Genomic DNA, 20,496 nt, shown 5'->3' with positions numbered 1-20,496 from the left:
TATTAGTTAAACATATTTTTTAATAAACAGCTTTTTTTAAACATACAAACACCATACCCATATGAACAACAATTATATACGTCAATAAAATATCCACAGCCTGAAATAATAACACAAACATTCCTTTTCAATTTCCATTCTCAACAGTCCTACAAAAAACAAACCGAAGTTTTTCTCTAAACTCTACACTCCGTTATTCCACGATTATTGTCAATTAGAACCGTTTCCTACAGATTACTTCATGAGGTGCAAAAACGTAGCTTATTCAACCATTCTCGTTTCAAAGCGATGTTTCAAAACACGATGAAAGGTCGCCTTCCTGTGTCAGATACGCGGTGTTGGGCGAGAAAGTGTCGTATGAACTTGATGGACCGACAGGACTGTAGGTTCCCTTTTGTAAGCATTTTGTTCGATAAGCGATATTTTTGTACACTGACTTGTGAATGAGGTATGTTCAACTGAATATACGTTACGGTACGTCATCTGAATATAGCTAATGCAAAAACGTTTTTAACGAATGAGAACAGAATACTTATTTAACTAATTTTACGTTTCAGTACGAAGGAAACCTATTACTGAAGCTACGTTGTCCATCCGTTTGTTACTTGACTGTAACTGATGAACTGTGATAGCTAGAGAGTTATAGTTTGTGGTATTCTGGTGCTAATATGACAATGAATAATGAAAATCAAAACCGTACAGTGAGGTTATAATTTGATAGGTGGCCATTTTTTGTTGTTTTTATGTTCTTTAGCTTATTTGTATGGAACCCACATTGTTGCTAGACCATTTTTTGAGGTATTCCACATAACGCACCTGTTTTAAAACGCACCTGGTGAAACGCACCTATTTTATTCCACGTAACGCACCCATGTTTAAAAATAGGGAAGAGAATTAACTAAACATAATAAAATATATCGATAATTTAAAGAAATCATTTGTACATCGATATCATCACAGGTATCGTACAAGTTGCTTAACCAAAAGTGAGAAAGTGAGAAAAATATCTTTTTGCTTTTGGCACTATAATGTGTACCTATTCAGAGACGAATGTTATTTTGGGTTCAAAGAGGAAGTTAATATGATGTTAATAATAAATAAAACGCACAGGTATAATAGAAATGAAATGCGTGTAATAATCACAATCACATCATTAAAGCAGTAGGACCTGCATAATAATTACAAGGTAACTTTGGGTGGTTGTATCGTAAATTGTTTGGTATCGTAGATACAGTTTTATACAGGTTCCAGGTATAATTTCAAAAAGAAATTAAATTAGATTTTTTAATAATTATTTAAAAAATCTAATATAATTTCATTTACATCATGTACTGTTTAATTATAAAAATAATAACAGAGTTATCATAATTAAAACGATTAAAAAATGAGGCATTCGTACTAGTCAGGAAAATATTTAATAAGTTATTATTTTCTCTATATAAAATTAAAAAAAAAAACCAGATTGTTTCGCTGTCTTAAATAATAAAAACGCTATTAAATCCTTCTGGTTTGCAATCACAGTCACCTTAAAGCTAATAGTCTAAAGTAAATATAAAAAAACCTCCTTTAACTAAATATAATAAAAAATCACAGATGGTTATTATAATCACAGTAACAATAATCTTATTACTAACAGTAAGTATATAAAAAATAAATAATCTTTAATATAAAAAATCACAGAATAAGCATTATCAATTCGTTGACTGATTAATCGTTCCTACAAAAAAATATTAAAATCTTAGCATCTCCAGACAATGCCCTATAGAGATAGAGCCAGTCACGTATTGATTTAATATATTTTCAATTATATTGTTTCTTTCTTGGGCATGTTTTTGATTTTCGGAAATGTTCATTTTCAATCTCATTTCAGCAAAATTATTGCAGTAGTTTTGCAAGTATATTAACAGTTTGGCTAAATTTACACCGCCCTTTGGGTTGATTTTTTTATTAATTTCTGAATAATGTGATTCGACAAAATTATTTGTTTTAGTCTTTTCACCGTAACATGTAAATTTGCCTTTCCAAAATCGGTGTTCTAACCATTGGGCAACCATATAATCGTTAAATTTTGTGACATTTTTGTCCTGTGGAGACTGACTCATTATATAAAGCCATGCCTCATCTAAATCTGTTATAGGTAAATGAGGTAATAAAGTGCATAAAGCAACATGTTTCCTAAAAATGCTGTTTTTGGATAGACCTAAATCCCGAGATTTTCTTCGAAGCGCTTGTTTATAGTGAAAAAAACACCCACTTACAACTGCATTTGGAAACACTGCTAGAAAACCGCTCATTGCGGCTTCCTCAAAGTCGCTTTTAAAAAAATCTACTTGCGTATTAGGTACTGTTGTTTTTAACAATTGAAATAATAATTTGTAAGTTGATTTCTTTTTATCACATAATAAAGCATACACTAATGGTTTCACAACGCCGTCTATGTCTCCGTGGATGCTGTAGAGTTGTTTGAATGGTTTTGGCACACTTTTGAAAGTTCCGTCGCAATATAAATGACGACATCTCCCTAATTCGTCTTTACTTTTCTGGGTAGCAAACAAAAGGATCCTCCTTTTACCGTCATTATAATCCGCAAGGATGAAGTTGCAAAATGAGTTTGGCACCTAAAACAAGAAAATGCTGTTTATTTATGGTCATTGACAATGATCGGTTAATTAGGTACACACGGCTGTACATCAAGCTGTACAAAAACCAGTATAAGCTGACCGTTCAATCTATGGAAAGATCATATAAAGCGAGTCCAACACAAACTGGTTTTGTATAGCTCGATGTGTAGCCGTGAGTACAAAAACTTTTACAAAAATAATGATGTTGACAAGTCGAGCCTAAGCGCCTTTAAGGTTTATGATACATATATAACATAAGTGTTTGGGGTAGAGTTGATAGGTCTAAAGCTCATAGACCCACTTATTTAAATGATTATTTGTTAAGTTTTTTGTCTAATGACAGGACAGGACATTTTGATGATTGTTGAATTTTTGACTTTGATTGGCATGTTTTATTCAAGAATTAAAAAAATATGCATTTTAACTTTAAAGAAAGTTGCTTTATACTAGAAGGTTGCTCTCTATTTCTCGTCTAAGTTTCGTGCACGATGCGCGGGCGCGAAGAGGGTCGCGGGGTACTAAAGGGTGGCGGGGAGAAGGGTCGGGCGGCGAACGGCGCGCGCGCGGCCACTACCCAACAAAGATCAATGGTTTGTGCCTGGCTGATAGATGGCGCTAAAACTAAATATTGCCAAAGCAAGCGGTGCGAACAACATTATCAAATAAAAAAATAGTATAGAGCATAGATTATTATGACTAAACGGCAAGGCATCAAATAAAATATAGGTATTTTTATATTAACTACTTACTTGTACATCTGTTGGAGATTTCCCAAACAAGCGCTTGACTCCAAGACATTTATTTCTTTTGTTATATAGTGTAGTTTTAACATTTTTAAATTCTGGTATATCTTGTGTCAAATTTATTCCCTGGTCTAGTAAATTATTTAGCTTTCTTTTATAAACCTCAGGAAGAGGGTCCAAGGTGGACATGGCTTCTTGATGTATGTCATCCACGACTTCTTGTACAAATTGTGTTACTTTATTCTGCGTACAAAAATGCTCGTTGTTCTTTAAAACATCTTCATATTTGCTGAGAGTAAGCACGGCACCACATGCTTGTATAGTACACCGCCACAAAGTGTTCCCATTTTTATACATTTTAATTAGTCTATGCGTTTTATTTTTATATAATAAAACTCTCTTGCCCTTTCTGCTTTTCACATATTTAATTAGCTCGCTTTTATTACTAGTTCCAGCAATTGGTTCCATGTTAAAACTGCACAAACTTTTTAAATAACTACACTTTCACAACTTCACTTAACACATTCGCGCAAATTATGAGTCTAAACACAGCAAAACAAACTGCAATTTTGCGTAAACAAGTTCCGGAAATGCTCGGCTAGATTCGTGTGAAGTCGGTAAACGCAACCTGTGACGCGAAAGGATACAATGGGGAGGCGGGGCTGCGGCTTGTGTCTGTGTGCTCCCGCGCCACGCGCGCCCCGTATCGCCAGAGATTAAGGGAGTATTGTACTAATACTTTCGGTTTTGGTTTTCGTCCATACTAACCAGGAATACTTTATTTTAAAAAACACTCTATGGTCGAGGAGTAAAGCATTTTTGTAAATTATATAAAATATTTTTTTTTACTTATTATCGATAGTTTCAGTTAGCATCCCATCTCTAATCGAAAATTTATCGTAGGTGCGTTTCGTGGAATAAAATAGGTGCGTTCCACTAGGTGCGTTTTAAAACAGGTGCGTTAAGTGGAATACCTCCATTTTTTTAGCGCAAATATAAAAACTTTAAAAGAATGATAAAGATTTATTGGTGAATGTACTCAATATGAATGTCTGAATAAATGAAGTAGGATCTACTAATTATGGTTGATTTCTCGTTAATTATATAGTTTGTAATCAGCTCAATATAATGAAAACATAAATAAAAACGAAGATCAAGATACGCATATAAAAAACCGCATTCGCATAAATGATTATGTTGTACTTAATCATAATAAATGCAATGTTTATAAAAAGGCTACGCCCCGTTATTACTGTCAAACTACACGTTGGTATTCCCCAAAGGTAGGGTATTGAAATCTTTACCTTTCATACATTATAAATTTTATACCTCAAAAAATAAACATTACGCGAAAAAGGTACTCGCTTAAGATAAAGATTTATCCACATAATCACTTAAGATATTTATCAGAAAATATACTGCACTTAGGCATGTTGATCAATGTTCAAACCTTCTCTATACGGGAAGAGGCCTGTACCCAACAGTGGGACTTAAATAGGCTAGTAATATACACGGTGATTTTTTAGTCTTCTTACAAAAGGAGCCCAGTTCATGTATCCGACGTAAAATATCCCTAGGCGCGATTTTTTTTTTATCATCAACTAAGATAATAAGTACGAAAAAAATTAAACAACAGAAATCTGAAATATACTCTTAAAAATGATAAAATTGCCGCCCCCCGCGCCCCTCGTCATTGTTACAAGGCTCGGACCGCGCTCGCAACAGAGCTGTGTTTCTAAAAAACTAAGAATTGCATCATAATATTGAATATTTTTTTTTTTCAAATCTCATAAATACCTATTTTTTTATCATGAACGTGTTCTAGTCATTGGATACATGAACTAGGCTGCTTTTGTAAGACGACTAAAAAATCACGGTGTATAATCTGCAGTTGTCCAAGTGTGACAGCGCTATACACTGCGTAGAGCGGCATCTCTTTTGCACAGCAGTAGAGATATTACTTTAAACTTTAAAGGCCAAGCCGAGATGAGTATAAATGAGATGTTTGTCCAGTAAATGTATTCACATTCGTGCAATTGCATATTAATGTCAAATCTTTGAATACTAAAGATGTTTTCCTAGGTTATGTAACGATTACAATATTTCTCATGAATCGATACATTGTATGTTTGCAATTATCACCTACGAAACACGCGTGAAGCGACTGACGTGACTTAAACAGATCCGTTGCGGTAATATCGGGTTATTGATCTATCACGTACATACGTATCAAATTAACATAAGCTTTATTCTTTTTGCAACAGAGTTGGTTTTTGTAAATCGATATTGTTGGTATTGACTGATTGTCTTTTTTTGTCGGAAAATTTAATTATTGTTGTTACTATTCTAAAGATCGTCTTTTGTTTTGCCGGTGTTCCAATTATAAAACAATTGGCAATAGTATTTAAATAACGATAAAACTTATTGAAAAATATCTCGTCTATATTATTAGCAAAGCAACAAGTGTGTCAAAACTTTTCTCGCTGCGCAATAGTTCAACAAACTCAAATGGCAAGTAACATATCTGGGTTCAGTTCCCGATACGAAAACGTATTGATTCACAAGTAAAGTGTGTTATGTGACAGAAGTGAACCTTATTTGTAATGTGTGTCATGGCCGGCCGGTTTGAGTGAAGTTGCCATTTTGAACGGTTACTGTTCGCGACTGGCCTATTGTGAGATGCTGTGGCATAACACTCACCTTTACATGAGTAGTTTGGTTTAATACAATTGAAGAAATGTTACTTCAATAAGTATCTATTTTAAGAATCCTTGTGAACATGTTTTTAGATCTGTATTACTAATAAATTCTGTCTCTACCATTTTGTTTTCGTAAATAAGTTAGTTTAATTCGTGTCAATGACATGGCTGTATTTGAATTTTGAAAAAAAAATGCTCACATTCAAAATTTAAAATTGGACAGTAAGCAACAACTTACACATAAAAAACTTCGTCCAGCGATCAATCATTAATCATTAATTTTACGAGCAAAAAGCAGTTCTCAAGTCACGTTGATTTAAAACAAATCTTATACTGCACTTCTTACATGTAGGTACTTGACATAGTAATACTATACAAACAGTAAGACACTTGCACTATGTACCTGTAAATAAATGTAATAAATGCATTCAGTCCTTATCACGAGTCTACATGCCAACAGTGAACTATTGATGCACCATGTGAATGTCATATAACATACAGTACAAGTAAACATGACGCAGATACACTAGCTTTGTATACTTATAATAAATGTCGTTACTATAAGGAAAAGTAATTTTTAATGGCTTAGTAATTATGTGGCAATTGTAGTTTTTCGTTTAGTAAATTATGTGAAAAGTTGATAAAAGATATATTTTGAAGAGACTATAATATTCCACAAGATTTATACAACGCCATCTAGTGTCAAACTATGGAACGACGCAGATTTTAATTTAATATGACTCTCTTGTAAACTCTTATAAATTAATAAAATATAAATCTCTTCAGTAAGGTTTACTGTCAATACCTATAGACCTTAAATTAATAAAAACGCATAATTTTCAACAACAAGAAATTAATAATAATATGTCCCTATAAAAACTTTCCTAATATATTGCTCCCTTTGTCAACAGTTCCATTCCGTGACGGAGAAGAGATCACAGAACAACGACTGCGGTGAGAACAGCGTGACAATAGTCACAGAGAAGAAGATAGAAGATGACTCCTCAGACTCCTCTAGTGGAGAAAACGTGGAGATTGAAGGTATGTACTCGGTCAAATATCTTTTTAAAGAGGAAAACTGAGATTCGACCTGGTAGTAAAAAAATCCTTGGCTGTAAATAAAAAATCTCATTTGGTGCGAATTTACTTTTAATTTAAACAATAACTAGCAATGCATCTGTAGCATTTATGAGATCATAATTTATGTTGTGGGTACTAAATTACCTTAACGTATATAATGAAAATTTAAATAACTAAGTTCGCTATACAAAAAATATACAAGCCCAACTGTTGGAAAACGCAAATAATATTTGATGGAACGTTACAAAATAGTACACCACTATTATTTAAATTAAGAACAATAATCCGATGCCATTTATTTCAAATTCGGAACGCACGTGATTAATTCTATTAATAAAGATCGAATCGTTCGCCCGTTAATAACGGTAACGCCGCGCCGGTTGCGTACGCGCAGGGATCTACTATCACCTCCTAAACTCATACTTTTTCTACTGAGGGAGAAAGAGACCGCTGTACCCAAATGTATCGTGCTTACTCCCTTCCACGGCTTCAATCATATAACTTTAAGCAGTTGTAGTAGGTTCCGCCGTTAAAGCATGGACACTCGATCTTATTCCATTTTAAAATCTTAACGGTTTCAAAATCGTTTGATTGATGATGAAGTTTGTATGCCATAATATATTATGTAACTGACTGTTGTTATTAGTTTTCGGGTCAAGTGAACTATTCTCGTATTTTCAATCTTATGTTATCAGATAACATCAAATATTTACGACAAGAATATTTATAACAGGCAACGACCAAATGTGTGTCTGCCTGAATATATGTATAATTATCCTAATTACATATGCACCTGCCTGTCTCAACATGTTAAAGTTGGACCCGTTTGCGATCGCGAAACTAGAAATAAATTATCATAATTGCAAAGTTGGTGTCAGTTTCTCGTTCCTAAATTAATTATGACATTTGTTTCATAATTGTTTTTAAATAATTAGCAATTTTAATTGGTTTATGAATGCCAAATTGATGAGAAATAAAAATGTAACCTCACTTTAGAACACGCACTAGTTGCGCCTTGGTAAATCAATGCCTATTCGCGAGGGTTGCATAGTTGAGATATATATTTTATTTAGAAAAAACATATGACTTTATCTAGTTACTTCTTAATTTAAAAGTTGAAAACGTTCAAAAAATATTAATTCAAAAAAGGTGACTAATATATTTTACGCTCTGGCCATAAAAGAGGTCTTAATAACCAATCTTTTCAATATAAGAAGTTTTTGCTGTTACAGAGCAAGGTTACAAAAAGCGTTCATCAATAATATCATTGTATTGTCAAATAAATTGTTTTAAAAACATTCGTAACATTGGATGTTGTGTTACAAACTCTTTTGTTTAAATTATAAAGCATATTACGCCTGTCACCGTCGTGTTAAAATTGACATGTTAAAGTATTTTTTGGACGTATTATTTTCCTCCATTCGTTTAGGCACTTACTTAAAGGTTAACAATCTCGATGTACCTGTACAAAATAATATTGAATTAATAAATCGATTGATAGGTAGTTATATTTCAGTGTTATATTTGATTTGGTAATCTTTATTGTTGTTTTAGCTTTTAGACACGTTTTTTGTTGAAACTGAGTATTTACACAAAATAACACCTAACAAAAACTAAATAATTAAACTAAATAACACCAAAATAACACCTTTTAAGTACTTAATCAAATAAGAATTACCTACTACTTACTAACAAATGTTGTCTTTTCGTTTGATTTATAAACTGCAGGTATAAAATATATTAGTTAAAGGTAAGACTGTGAGCTAATCGTACACGAGAGCACTAAGCAAAACAAAGAAAAGCAACCTCAGTTGCATGAGAACATCCTTTAATTCAAAACAACCCTAGTCAACTCTCAATAGCAGATTCCGACTCAGAAAAAGACTTGTAAAAAAAATATTTAAAATACTGCTTATCAGATGACAGGTGTGATCTCTATCAAATTTTATTATTCTAATTATGTAATTTAATATTGACTGCTATACAAGTTTATTATGGCTAGACACTCAATAACACAAAAGTATTTATTGTGAATATATTATTTTTATGAACATGTGATGTGTTATCCTGTTATGTTAATTTGTTAATATTATAGAATTAATAGTAAAGTCACACAGTTGGTTTAAAAACTGGAAAATGACAATGTTATGATTGCCTACTTAGAAAACATGACCACACCTCCTTAAGCCAGATCCTAACACTCCCAAGTTTCAACTCCTAAAGTCGCTACAAAAAACCGGTCAAGTGCGAGTCGGACTTCCGACATTAGGGTACCGTGCATATTGACTAAAGATAAATAAATCGGTTTGATGACAAATTCATGACCGCAACTTACTTAATTTCTACCTTTAACGTTTTATTTGCTTTTATAGCGGCAGTAGAAATGCAACAACTGTGAAAATTTCACCTGTCTATCTATCACCTGTCATGACAAACGGCAAAGCCTTGGATTCCGTTTGAAAATTTGAGTACGGAACCCAAGTAAAAACTATAATCAAAACTGGCTAAAGTTCAACGAAACCTCTATTTATTCGCCTTTGAGGTAAAGAGCATCTTTATTGTCAGTCTAACAACGTAACAAAAGCCCTATTGTCAACATTATTAGGGCCTCCTTAAGAGAATTCGGTAGACCGCATAATTGTAAACAAAACAAGACTGATAGAGGAAAATGGAGTTCAATAATTTACTTATAAAGCTACGGAAATTTATTTTTTTCCTTAAGAATTGTTGGCACCGATAAAATAATTCTTTGAAGTAACAACATGCGTTGCAAATTTTAATGGGAACATAAAATCATGTGAAAATGAGTTCATGAAAAACTTATGATCATTTTCTTCATAAAAAATCTTAGTAAACTGCATAGTATAATGTTTTTAACGCCTAATTGATTTCAGTACCCTGGAAACAAACTTGAATCTCTGGCACAAAACAAGCTAAAATAATATAATAATATTCCACAACTTTCACACAACGCCATCTAGTCTCAAACTAAGCCGAGCTTGTATTATGAGTACTATACAACTGATACAACATACTTATATATTTCTAAACACATACATAATATAGATAAATCACACCCAGACATAACAAATGATCGTGCTCATCACACAAACATATGTCCTGGGTGGGAATCGAACCCACGACCTCCGGTATAGCAGTCAGGGTCACTAACCACTAGACCAACAGGCCCGTCTATAGTTATTTTATTAGTATAAAATAGTTCGTTAAAAGTTTTCTAGTTTAGTAATTAACGTGGGAGTTCACTGTTATTTTGAAATCTTGAGATATCGTGACATACATCAATTTTAATGTTTAATATGCGTGATATGACATGATATTTTCAATTGTAAATCTTAACGGAAAATAGTTCATTGATCTTTCAATCGAAAAACTGTATCAGTTTTAAAACTATCAAGTCATGTATAAACCAAATATTCAAATTAATTTAACGATAAAAAAATAATTTTGTATTTGTTAATTTTTCTTAACAAAACTTTCTAACGAATAATATTTGCAATTTAAACATGAGGTAGTTGTTTGAGTCATCCAATGACATCAACACATTGTATAATTAATACACAACCTCAAAATTCATGATAAAATTACTCATGCATTATCTTGAAACATCAGATTAATCAAATAAAATTCTTCTTACAGATTACTATTTACTTGTAAGAGTCACTCTAATGACTTCTTTGGTACCGTTTAATAAATAAACAATCAAATCTTAACCTTATCTTACCTAGAACAAGATTCAAATTACACTCATCAGTTCTTCAAGTAATCGTCATCATACTAATTCTGAATCAAGGTATTTTTGAATCGTGACGTCAGATTGCACATTCAAAGAACTTTGATACGTCATAGTGCTTAGTAAATAGCTGTCATTGTTGACATAATGAGTGGATGTTATACAACGGTTCGTTTCGAAATGATAACTCTTATCAGGCGTCTGCAGTGAATTTCCGTAGTTGGAGAATGTTTAGTAAATATACAGGCAAACTGAAGTTAAGTTTACTCTTAATGAGTTAATTGTTGTTTAGGATGAAAATCACCATTAGGTAAGTGTCAATAATCTTCTGAAAAATAAAGTCTTCATCATTTTAAGATATAAAGCATAGATTTATATCTATAATAGAACGTAAGTTTCGTATTCGGTAATAAACGTTTCCCGTTATTTTTTATCTGGAGTTGGAGGCTCGCATCGAAGCAAAGTTCTACAGTCTAAATAAGCCTATTTTATTTGCAATGTAATTTAATTCAATAATTTTGCACTTGCAAAAATTAATCCACACTGGTTTTTTGACACCACATAAATAATTTTCCTTATTATGCGAAAATTAAACACACTTTTTCCTGTCATTGCTATTACCTCAAAAACGCATATTTTCGCATTTTCATAATCCTTCGAACTCTGACGTCAAACACAACTTGGTGGTGTTTTATTTGACCGCAAGAAATGTAAACAAATGACGTTGTCCCTCAAAAATGCGGTTTGAGAGCCCACTTCTTATTTAAATTACTTAAGATTGAATCTTCGATGCTTTCTTGAAGACCTTTTGCCATTTAACAGGGACAGTACAATTTTACGAAATTATTTGTTCAATGGTAACACTCCATGTCATAATTTGAAAAAACGGCAAATCATTTTATCTTTACTGTGCATTTTTTACATTGAATATTGAAACGCAAAACTTTGAATATAATATAATATGTAACAACAAAACAGAACTCTCTTTGTATATCATAGTATGTTGAATGGATAAAAGTAATTAAAAGGCAGTTTAAGAGGCTTTTATCTTGCTGCTGAATAAAGCTACAAATAAAGATATCGATAAAAAAACTAACAGCTCTACAGTTTCACTACAATATCTACTAAAGAGCAGATAGCCGACAAATTGAGGCTTTCGTAACTTCAAATAGCTAAAGAAATCCTGAACTAAAAGTCGCTAGTACTTAAATCTCTTGAAGACGTGGCAACAAACTTTAAAAGGATTTAAACGTATTTGGTTTGCTTTCGAATAGTTGCTCAGGATTTACAGAATGAAGCAAGTGATTATTTATTTAAATTAAACTAAATATGCAAATACAAGTTAGGTTAGTTGAAATCTGATTACGGGGTTTGAAGGTTTATGATATGCTGTGGCATAACTGATTTACTCTTTTCCCTGTATTGTTGAATATTTCCCCTGTATAAATGAATTTTTATTTTTAATTGAAATGTTTACTATAATTTAAGAGAGCGCAGTTAAAAAAATATTGTCACCATACATTTAATTTTTTTTTTAATTATTTTATGATTATAAATACCTACTTAAGTGTAGTATATTTATACTATTTAAGTCAACAGTTCTTCAACCTAAAACTCGTGATTTTCACAATTAACCATAACAAAAATCACGTTATTTTGCACCATATTTTAAAAACAGTTATTTACAACGATTCGGTACAGTTTCCAATGTTTTTTGTTACAAACTAAAATATTTTTAACATAGCTGTTAATTTTTTGTTCGGACGCCATCTTGTTTTCTGATTGGCGCGAAAATGTATTGCTAAAGCGGTGACCTGATAATTTTGTGTGTATTGTGATGTAATATTATTTCATATTATTTGCAGTTTTGATTGCTAGTTTCACAATGCAAGATATATTGGCCGTATGGAAGCTAAGCATTGTTTCAAAATAAAGTTGTTTATATTTCAACCTCTTAATACTGCAGTGCTGAGAAAATCTTCGCTTATTTCCTTCTCCCCACTCTTCTTGATTATAAGCCAGATTAAGAAAAAATGTAGATATGTTCTAGTTCCTCATTTCCTAGAGGGTTCGATCCCAGAATCGGAAAAGAGTATTCTGAATTTGGGTGTCTTTGTGAATGTGACTTCAATATTTGTGAAATAGTGACACAAGGGTTAATTTTTTAATGCGGAAGTATATAAAAAAAACATTTACGGTTAACTAGCAAGTGCCAAGTACACACACATTACGTAAGATAATAACTGTTCTTAGTTTATAATTGGTGAAGGTTATAATGTCATAATATCACATAATACATTATTATTTTGCTTGAGGAAATACGTCGGCAGGCCTCATTCACGTTACATAACGACAGATAGGTACAAGGTTAATACGAAAATAAAGGTTACTGTTGTGTGAAATTCAATTGTTTGTTAGTATTTGTCAGCTGTATTCTTGTTTGTTGATGTTTTCTTGTTCATTTGTTTTGGGTTTGTTTATATTCTTTAGAATTTTTTTTTAAATATATTTTCAATTTTTTTTACTTTAAAACAGCCTGTGATAGTTTTGTTAATTGGTTGATAAATCGACTACTCTTTATTATATCAAAACTTTACTGTCAAATTTCGATAAAGACGTAAAATAAATATAGTAGGTATTAAAGTCAAAAACAAAACGTAATTTGTACTATTTTAAGCTAACTTGGACGTAATAAATACACGTGATTTCTTAATTACCTAACCAATTACGTCCAAAATGATTGCAGGTATAAATGACGTTTAACAATGTAATAGGGATAAAAAGTTAAGCACTGTTTTAAAACCGGCAATACACGTGTAATGTTTTGATACGTGAAAGATTGTAAATTCTTTCCTTCCCTCACAAAAAGGTGTCATACAAACAAACTCACTTTTTTATCACTTAAATGAACAATAAAACTGTGTAAATCTCGGATCCAAATAAATGGGTCTCTCAACAAATTTATGACCGTTAGAATCGTTGCTTAACCTCGAATTTTCATACTGTCACATAATCTGTAAAAAAAATCTATCAAGCTACACGGTTTTTGAGATGCAGCCTGATCACAGACGGATAGACAGCCTTATAGTAATAGGGTTCAATTTTAAGGTTCCCTTTAGCTACGAAACATAAACAAGTAACAACACTCAAAAGGAAAAAATAACTAAATTTTTAGATAATAAGCAATGAGGAAAGCAATTCAATGATGTAACATGCCAATAAAAACAAATGATCGCTTTGAACAAAGATCAAATTTATCAAAACATACATAAAATGAATTATAAACATAACATGGATTATCACGTGTACGAGTTAAATGATTCAATCTCACGTGAGGATTGTAAAACGTATTGCGAAATGTGTTCATACGATTCAACAAATAATTGACTAATCTTTTACAGATCTAACTCTTTATGACATCGTTACTGTATAGAGGTATTATTTGTCTAGCAAAAAAGAAACGTTATGATGATAATTAGTGGTAAGTTATTAAGGTTTAAGTATCGTTAGTTAATGATAATTATTATATCGTAATTTAATATTCATTCTATTTATTCCGAATTTTAAATCATTCTCTTTTCATTCGACCCCCGAGTCAGCAAGACGTGTTAAGTTTGCTCGATTGTATTAAATTAATAAAGTTAAAGTGACCAAGAAAAGTATAAAGTGCAGTGTATCAAGTAATAGTGTGTCAGAATCCATGACTTACTTATTGTACTGCCTCCACAATAACAGCAGTAGACATTCGAAATCATAAGCAATCGTCATACAAATTATAAAAACAGCAATAGTTTCACAATTTATGCTTGTGCTGTCAGTTGCAATTGTTTTAATAATTTTCGAGTTTCCAACGCTTCCGATCTTGAACGATGAGATCACGTGAAACAGGCAAGTTTGTTTATGTTTTGAAAACGGTTTTAATTGTTTGGTGCAATTAAATATGAATTTTATATAACATTGAACAAGACTCAAATTTTTGAAATCATTCTTTAAATAATCATGACGCTGACTATCAGTTATTCGCCAAGATATTATGTGCTATTAACTAAAATGACCTTGACTGACGGATTTCTTAGACTTCTGAATATAAAAGGACCTTCGGTCTGTCTTGGGCCTAGATTTTGAAGAATTAAAAAGATTTAGTTTTTGCATCATTATATTAATTTTTCAGGTTTCATTTGAACATACTTCATCATTTGAAAGGTGTTAAATAGTTACCTATCTCAGAGTATCTTTAAGACTAGGTTTCTTATAATAAGTCATAAATGTCTCCTTTAATAGTTAAAATATTATTATTAATCTAAAATAATAAGACGTTAAATACTAAGGATTTGTTTCAAAATTCACGCAAGTGTGATTAATCAAAGAGGTAATTTATTCTTAATTGATTTCTTTGATGAAATCCGATCCTGTATTTCTTAATTGCAATAAAATAAAATATTATCAATATAAAAAAATAAAGTTACATTTAGCGCAACAGCATAAACTAAATCTTTAAGTTAAATTAATCCAATTCAATAATCAAATATACACAAGCAAACGCAACATTAATAAAAACTGCTTCAAACGTTCACTGTTGTTTTTAATAAGATTTAAAATTCTTTTAACTTAATGACCACTCAAGTTAACGAGCCAGTAGTAATTAGTTAAAGGAGCAGGGATTTTGTTAAGAGAAAACACGATTTTTATACAGTCTTGAAAACAAAGTTTGCTCTATTTTAAGCAAATTATTTCTTGTGAGTCGTAATTGACAATATAAAAAAAAATCATGAAGAAGTGTATAATAATAATAATACTGGCCAGTAAAAGTTAATTTTTTGGGTGTTTAAAATAACTAGTAAAACAAAACACCACTTACCAAGAAAAACAATTGACTGCCCCAATGAACGTCATCGAACTAACCAAAAAACGAATGGTTTTTCTTTCTTAAATAAAATCTACGCTTTCCTCCATCTATCTAAGTAAATACATCCTATATACACCATCCCTCGTTATCCAAGAAGGTCAAACAACAAGGAGATTCATACAGGGTTAGGTTAATACGTAATAAATCCCACTAAATGAAAACCCAAGCTCAGTTACGTGTCTGTAGTTACAGCTACGTAGAGCCACGCTGGTTTGCGTTACGCGTGTCAAACCGTTCGTGTTACACAAGAGTGTAATATGCTATTATTAGGAGGGTATATCGTTGTGCATTTTAATTGCAGTTTTAATAACTTTGTAGTGGTTTGTTGAGGAGGCTGCATTAAAATCAAAATGATTTTTCTTATAGTATTCTCTAAATTCGATCTATCGCGAGGATCTTAATCACGATTTTTAAAACAAGCTTAAACTATTAAATATTTACTCAGCCAATGGGTCAGGATTCATATAATTTAAATCTATAGAGGCTTACGAGAACCTTAAACACATGAATACAATACAAAAAAGGACATTTTTGACTTGAACCAGTTCCAGAGTTCTTACAAAGCAAACGATCGAAGATTTTTCCTAACATCATGTTTCTCTTGTCCACAGATAAGTCCCTGCCTCTAGTCCAGCCATCGCTGGAAGCTCCCGAGGAGGGTCATGCTGCCCAGTGCAACTGCCCCAACTGTGACGAGATGCTCTCGCGGTTCTCAGAATGCAGCATATGCTTAGAACCGTTACAGGTAAATTGAATTTAATATAGAAGGAGATAAAACTTACTTTTGAACGTTGAGGAACTTGTAAAACTTAGTTTAGTATTTACAGTGGTATTTAAGATCAACTGCTATCTAATAATTAACCCTCAAATAGCCTACTTGACATTTCGCTTCTTAATTACAAAATAGTACGTCACTAGGGTAACGGAGTTATGTATCATTCTTCAACATGAATATCTTCTCTAAATAGAGTTCGCGGCACGTTTGTGCTTTTAAGCTCAATTAAACCAATTACATCAATTTTACCACCGTGAGAGATCAGAAGACTACATATGTATATGTAAAATCTTTCCTTTACAATTTCAATTGAAATACCTCAAATATTAGCGAAACTCTGACCTCGAGAAACAATAATATTTTTTTAAAACAAAAATTACTTCTATCCATCCCTTTATCCACAAGGTCTTTAAATTGTTTGAAAATGAAAATTAATGGAAATTTTCCTCCGCTAAGCTTCCTATACAAGAAAAATGTACAACATGGATACAGAATCCTCGTATCTCACTTAAAATGTGTTCATAAAATATTCATCAAAGAGATTATAGTATTAATCGACTTCTATTCAGCTTTAAACGCACGTCTTATGTGCTAATACGTAAGTGCCCACTCAAGGTAGTTGCTTGAGGCTTTTAGAAGGCTGTGAGTTCAATCTTAATTAATTGATGAGCAACGCATAAATAAGTCACGTAGAAGTAAAGTCCTGCTTAGGTACCAAGGAATGAAAGACTTGTGAAGTTTTACCCTATAATGAAGATGGCTCTATTTTACTAACATATCAAACGGTTGCCAAGCGACCTACTTAATAATAGCACAAATTGACGAAACTTTGAATCTATGCATTTCACTTTGAATCTATGCACTCTACCATAATTAAGAATAAAGTCAAAATATATCATTCCCAACATTTCTAATGATTGAACTCCTTAGCAACAGGACTCTACATAAGATTTGCAAAAAACTGTGGTAGTTACTGGTTAGGTAAAGTAATCTAAAGCTAGACGGCTCCCAGTAACTCTTGCTAATATCATGACAAAGGTGCCTAAGGCGGAATCTTAATCATAGTAAGACGAGGTGGGTGGTAGTAGGCTCGCCACGTGCCGCTCCAAAACGACGAATTGTGAGATTCCGACAAAATAATAAATGTACAATTTTTCAGTCGACTTCCTAAAGTTCAGTGATTTGATCCATTTTAAATTGGAGTTGTCTTGGTATTATTAGTAATAAAATGATCTCAAAACTCTGCAATTTATATAGTACATTTTTTTTTATTTTTCATGTCTTCCATAATGGGAAAAGGCCTGTAAACAGCAACATTAGTCCTCTTAAAGATTTTCTCACCTATTTAGTAGATTGGACATAATAGTATATTAATTTATTGTATTATTATAGCTTGTATTTCTTCCCTTAAATTCGTCACACATTGCCGGCACTCAACTAACAGTATGCAAGTTAGTGTGAGGTGATTACACGACTACGTGCACAAGTTAGGTTGTTAATAGTCCATTATGTTAAAGTTTAGCAAGCAAAGCAACATCGTACGGGTATTTTATGCACATGCCTAGTAAACATAGGTCCTTAAACCTACCAAGAATACTTAAATCCGTTTACTAAGCTATGCTTTCAGCGGGTTCAGTATTTCCAAATTCAGTTAGATTACCGCATTTAACAAGGCGACTGCCTATATAGGATTCACAAGCAATAGAAGGCAAAATACGTTCTCGAAATAATATTATAATACCAGCTTGTAAGTGTTTCACTGGGCACAAGCCTTAGCCCCATACAGCAAAGGAATTAATCCTTTGTCTATGCAGATTGGCGATTCCAGATTCTATGTAATAGTTAATATCCAAAGGTCCTACCACCATATTTTGAAGCAATATTATTGAGATAGATAATATTATTGCAGTTGTTCGAACGACGCATCTCTCAATATTATTGGCTGGCTCTCGAGTTATCTCACAATGTTTTTCTTTACCCAGTAGCATCTTAGTATAATTTCCATTCCCATCTATCTGATAGTAATTCTGCTCTGTTTTTGTTTCCAGTGCTGCGGGCCCTGTGTTTGTCCTTGGTGTGGTGGCGTGTGGTGCGGGAGGTGTTCTCGGCGCATGTCGAGGTGTGCGTGGTGCAGGGGCGCTCTGCGGGCCCCGGCCGCGCCCTGCCTGGCCCTGCAGCGGCTGATCAACGATCTGATGCTGCCGTGCCGGAATTATAGGTAGGTTTTTTGGTACCTTTGTGTATTTTTTGGGTGATGTTTCAACGATGCAGTTGTTGTTATACAGTTCTACAATTATGAGTGGTTTCAATTATGTACACGATTAGTATGAATATGTAATAGCATGTTTAATATACCCAGTATCTACTTGCTTTGAGAGTCAAGTCTTTGAAAGTACGAATGTGGTACGATACAAAATGCAAGACCTATGTACACTTAAACACAAAATGAAATAATTTACTCCTCCTAAGAAATACTCTGGCCTCATCAAAGCGTTATTGCGAAATAGCTACTGTCGACCATTTCAAGATACAGGTCCGATACACATTAAACCAATCACTTATCACATCGTAAACACGACATAAAATTCGAAACATAAACGCTGTATCTAATAAGAAATTGTGTGTCCAATAAAATGGAACCTAACTTTCGGACACTAAAACTGACGTTAAAGTTACTGATGTTTTATTAGGCTATGTCCACAACGCGGTAAACTCATTTTAGGATAGTCCACACGATTAGCAATACAAGAACATTATGTACTAGCTTATACATTTTTACAACATCAAAATCAAAAATAGATAAACTAGGAAATCGATGTCGCGTAGCCTGTATGAATGAAATAAAAATAAAAGCGCACAACATTATTTTTTTAAATTTAAATTCTGCTTTATCTTTCAAATCAGCGCATTTAATCGTCTCCATATCATTAAAGATCTCAAAATAAACTTAGACAAAAAAGATATAGTAATAAAAGGTGGAGTAAAAATAAAATATTCAACTTATATATACCTACTCGAATGCTTATGATCGCTATTAATGTAGGTCACATTGGTTCAAGGATTACGGAATCGCTTGTGAAGTTCACGGCTCGTATCTTGTAGGCAAGGTCACAAGTTGACTTTGATCTTTTTAAACTGCTTGAGTCATGGTTTCTCTTTAACGATTTCGGAAATGGAGTAGGATGTATTTTTGTCTACGTATGGGTTTATCGGTATAATGTTATTTAGCTTTAGTTTTTTTCTCTTTTTTTTCTACTCGAGGTTAGAATTTTTGGTACCAATTCTAAATTGTGTTCCGATATTTGTACTTATCGGTCATCAGGGCAATGAACTCTTTATAATCATTCAATCGTATTCAGTTATTAATGTAGGTCAATTTGTCTTCATAGATATATCTTTCAGATAATCGTTGTGTTGATAAGGGCAATCGAAGTCGTCAATCACATTTTGTCTAGACCTACACATGATACTAAGAATAATAAAAGAAAAACATTCTAATAAATATTTAGGAGGTTTAAGGGCTAGTCTCGAGAAAATCAAGCAAACAACATGTCTCCTCACTGTCTTCTAATATAATAACTTGGAAAAATCTGCTCAGAAGACTTATAAGCCTTAACCAAGTATCTAGATTATTACAAAAACAATAACTTTATTCTTCAAGGCAACATGCAATATCTTATAGTGCGCCACAATCCAGAACTTCGTTCCAAAACACGTGACCAAATTGACTAACGATAACAATAATATTTCGTATCTTCTATTCAATATATTATTATGAATTAATTATTTTTTGCACTTCATTGAAATTCCGGGGTCATTCGTTATTATGTATGCAAAATTTAATACTTTGTTTATATAATTGGAGAAGTAGGAAATAAGATATCTAATAATATATAGTCAAAGACTTCTTGAAGGTTATGA

General features: G+C 32.5%; 3 protein-coding genes across 6 annotated transcripts in view; 1 reads left to right on the top strand and 2 right to left on the bottom strand.

Moving 5' to 3' along the window:
• Positions 1-20,496, bottom strand: part of LOC113497935 (adenylate cyclase type 2-like) — a 165,127-nt gene that overhangs the window by 70,118 nt on the left and 74,513 nt on the right. The gene's annotated exons all lie outside the window — the stretch shown is intronic.
• LOC113497957 (probable E3 ubiquitin-protein ligase sinah) overlaps positions 1-20,496 on the top strand; it is a 48,486-nt gene that overhangs the window by 26,728 nt on the left and 1,262 nt on the right. Inside the window, exons 2-4 of the mRNA XM_026877809.1 lie at positions 6,975-7,104; positions 16,412-16,545; positions 18,624-18,793. Of these exons, the coding sequence (XP_026733610.1) occupies positions 6,975-7,104; positions 16,412-16,545; positions 18,624-18,793 (434 nt within the window). The remainder of the gene's footprint in view (positions 1-6,974; positions 7,105-16,411; positions 16,546-18,623; positions 18,794-20,496) is intronic.
• Positions 1,636-4,334, bottom strand: LOC113497948. 2 transcript variants are annotated; one of them, XM_026877797.1, is made up of 3 exons: positions 3,944-4,334; positions 3,371-3,865; positions 1,636-2,618 (listed from the first exon to the last, which is right to left on the bottom strand). In XM_026877797.1, the coding sequence occupies exons 2-3, from the start codon at positions 3,830-3,832 to the stop codon at positions 1,731-1,733; spliced, it is 1,350 nt and encodes a 449-aa protein (XP_026733598.1). In that variant the 5' UTR covers positions 3,833-3,865; positions 3,944-4,334; the 3' UTR covers positions 1,636-1,730. The 2 variants fall into 2 exon arrangements, with proteins under 2 accessions (XP_026733598.1, XP_026733588.1); XM_026877787.1 differs by having other exon boundaries at positions 3,371-4,334.

This window comes from Trichoplusia ni, chromosome 1, assembly GCF_003590095.1.
Source record: "Trichoplusia ni isolate ovarian cell line Hi5 chromosome 1, tn1, whole genome shotgun sequence".
Lineage (NCBI taxonomy): Eukaryota > Metazoa > Arthropoda > Insecta > Lepidoptera > Noctuidae > Trichoplusia > Trichoplusia ni.
Note: the sequence above shows the minus strand (reverse complement) of the source record. Positions and strands in the feature narration are given on the sequence as shown.

Excerpts from the sequence above, each read along its gene's own strand:
- LOC113497948 (XM_026877787.1), bottom strand. The coding sequence starts at position 3,832 with ATGGAACCAATTGCTGGAACTAGTAATAAAAGCGAGCTAATTAAATAT. Across the intron at positions 2,619-3,370 it reads AATCTCCAACAGATGTACAA|GTGCCAAACTCATTTTGCAA; the intron begins GTAAGTAGTTAA and ends TTCTTGTTTTAG.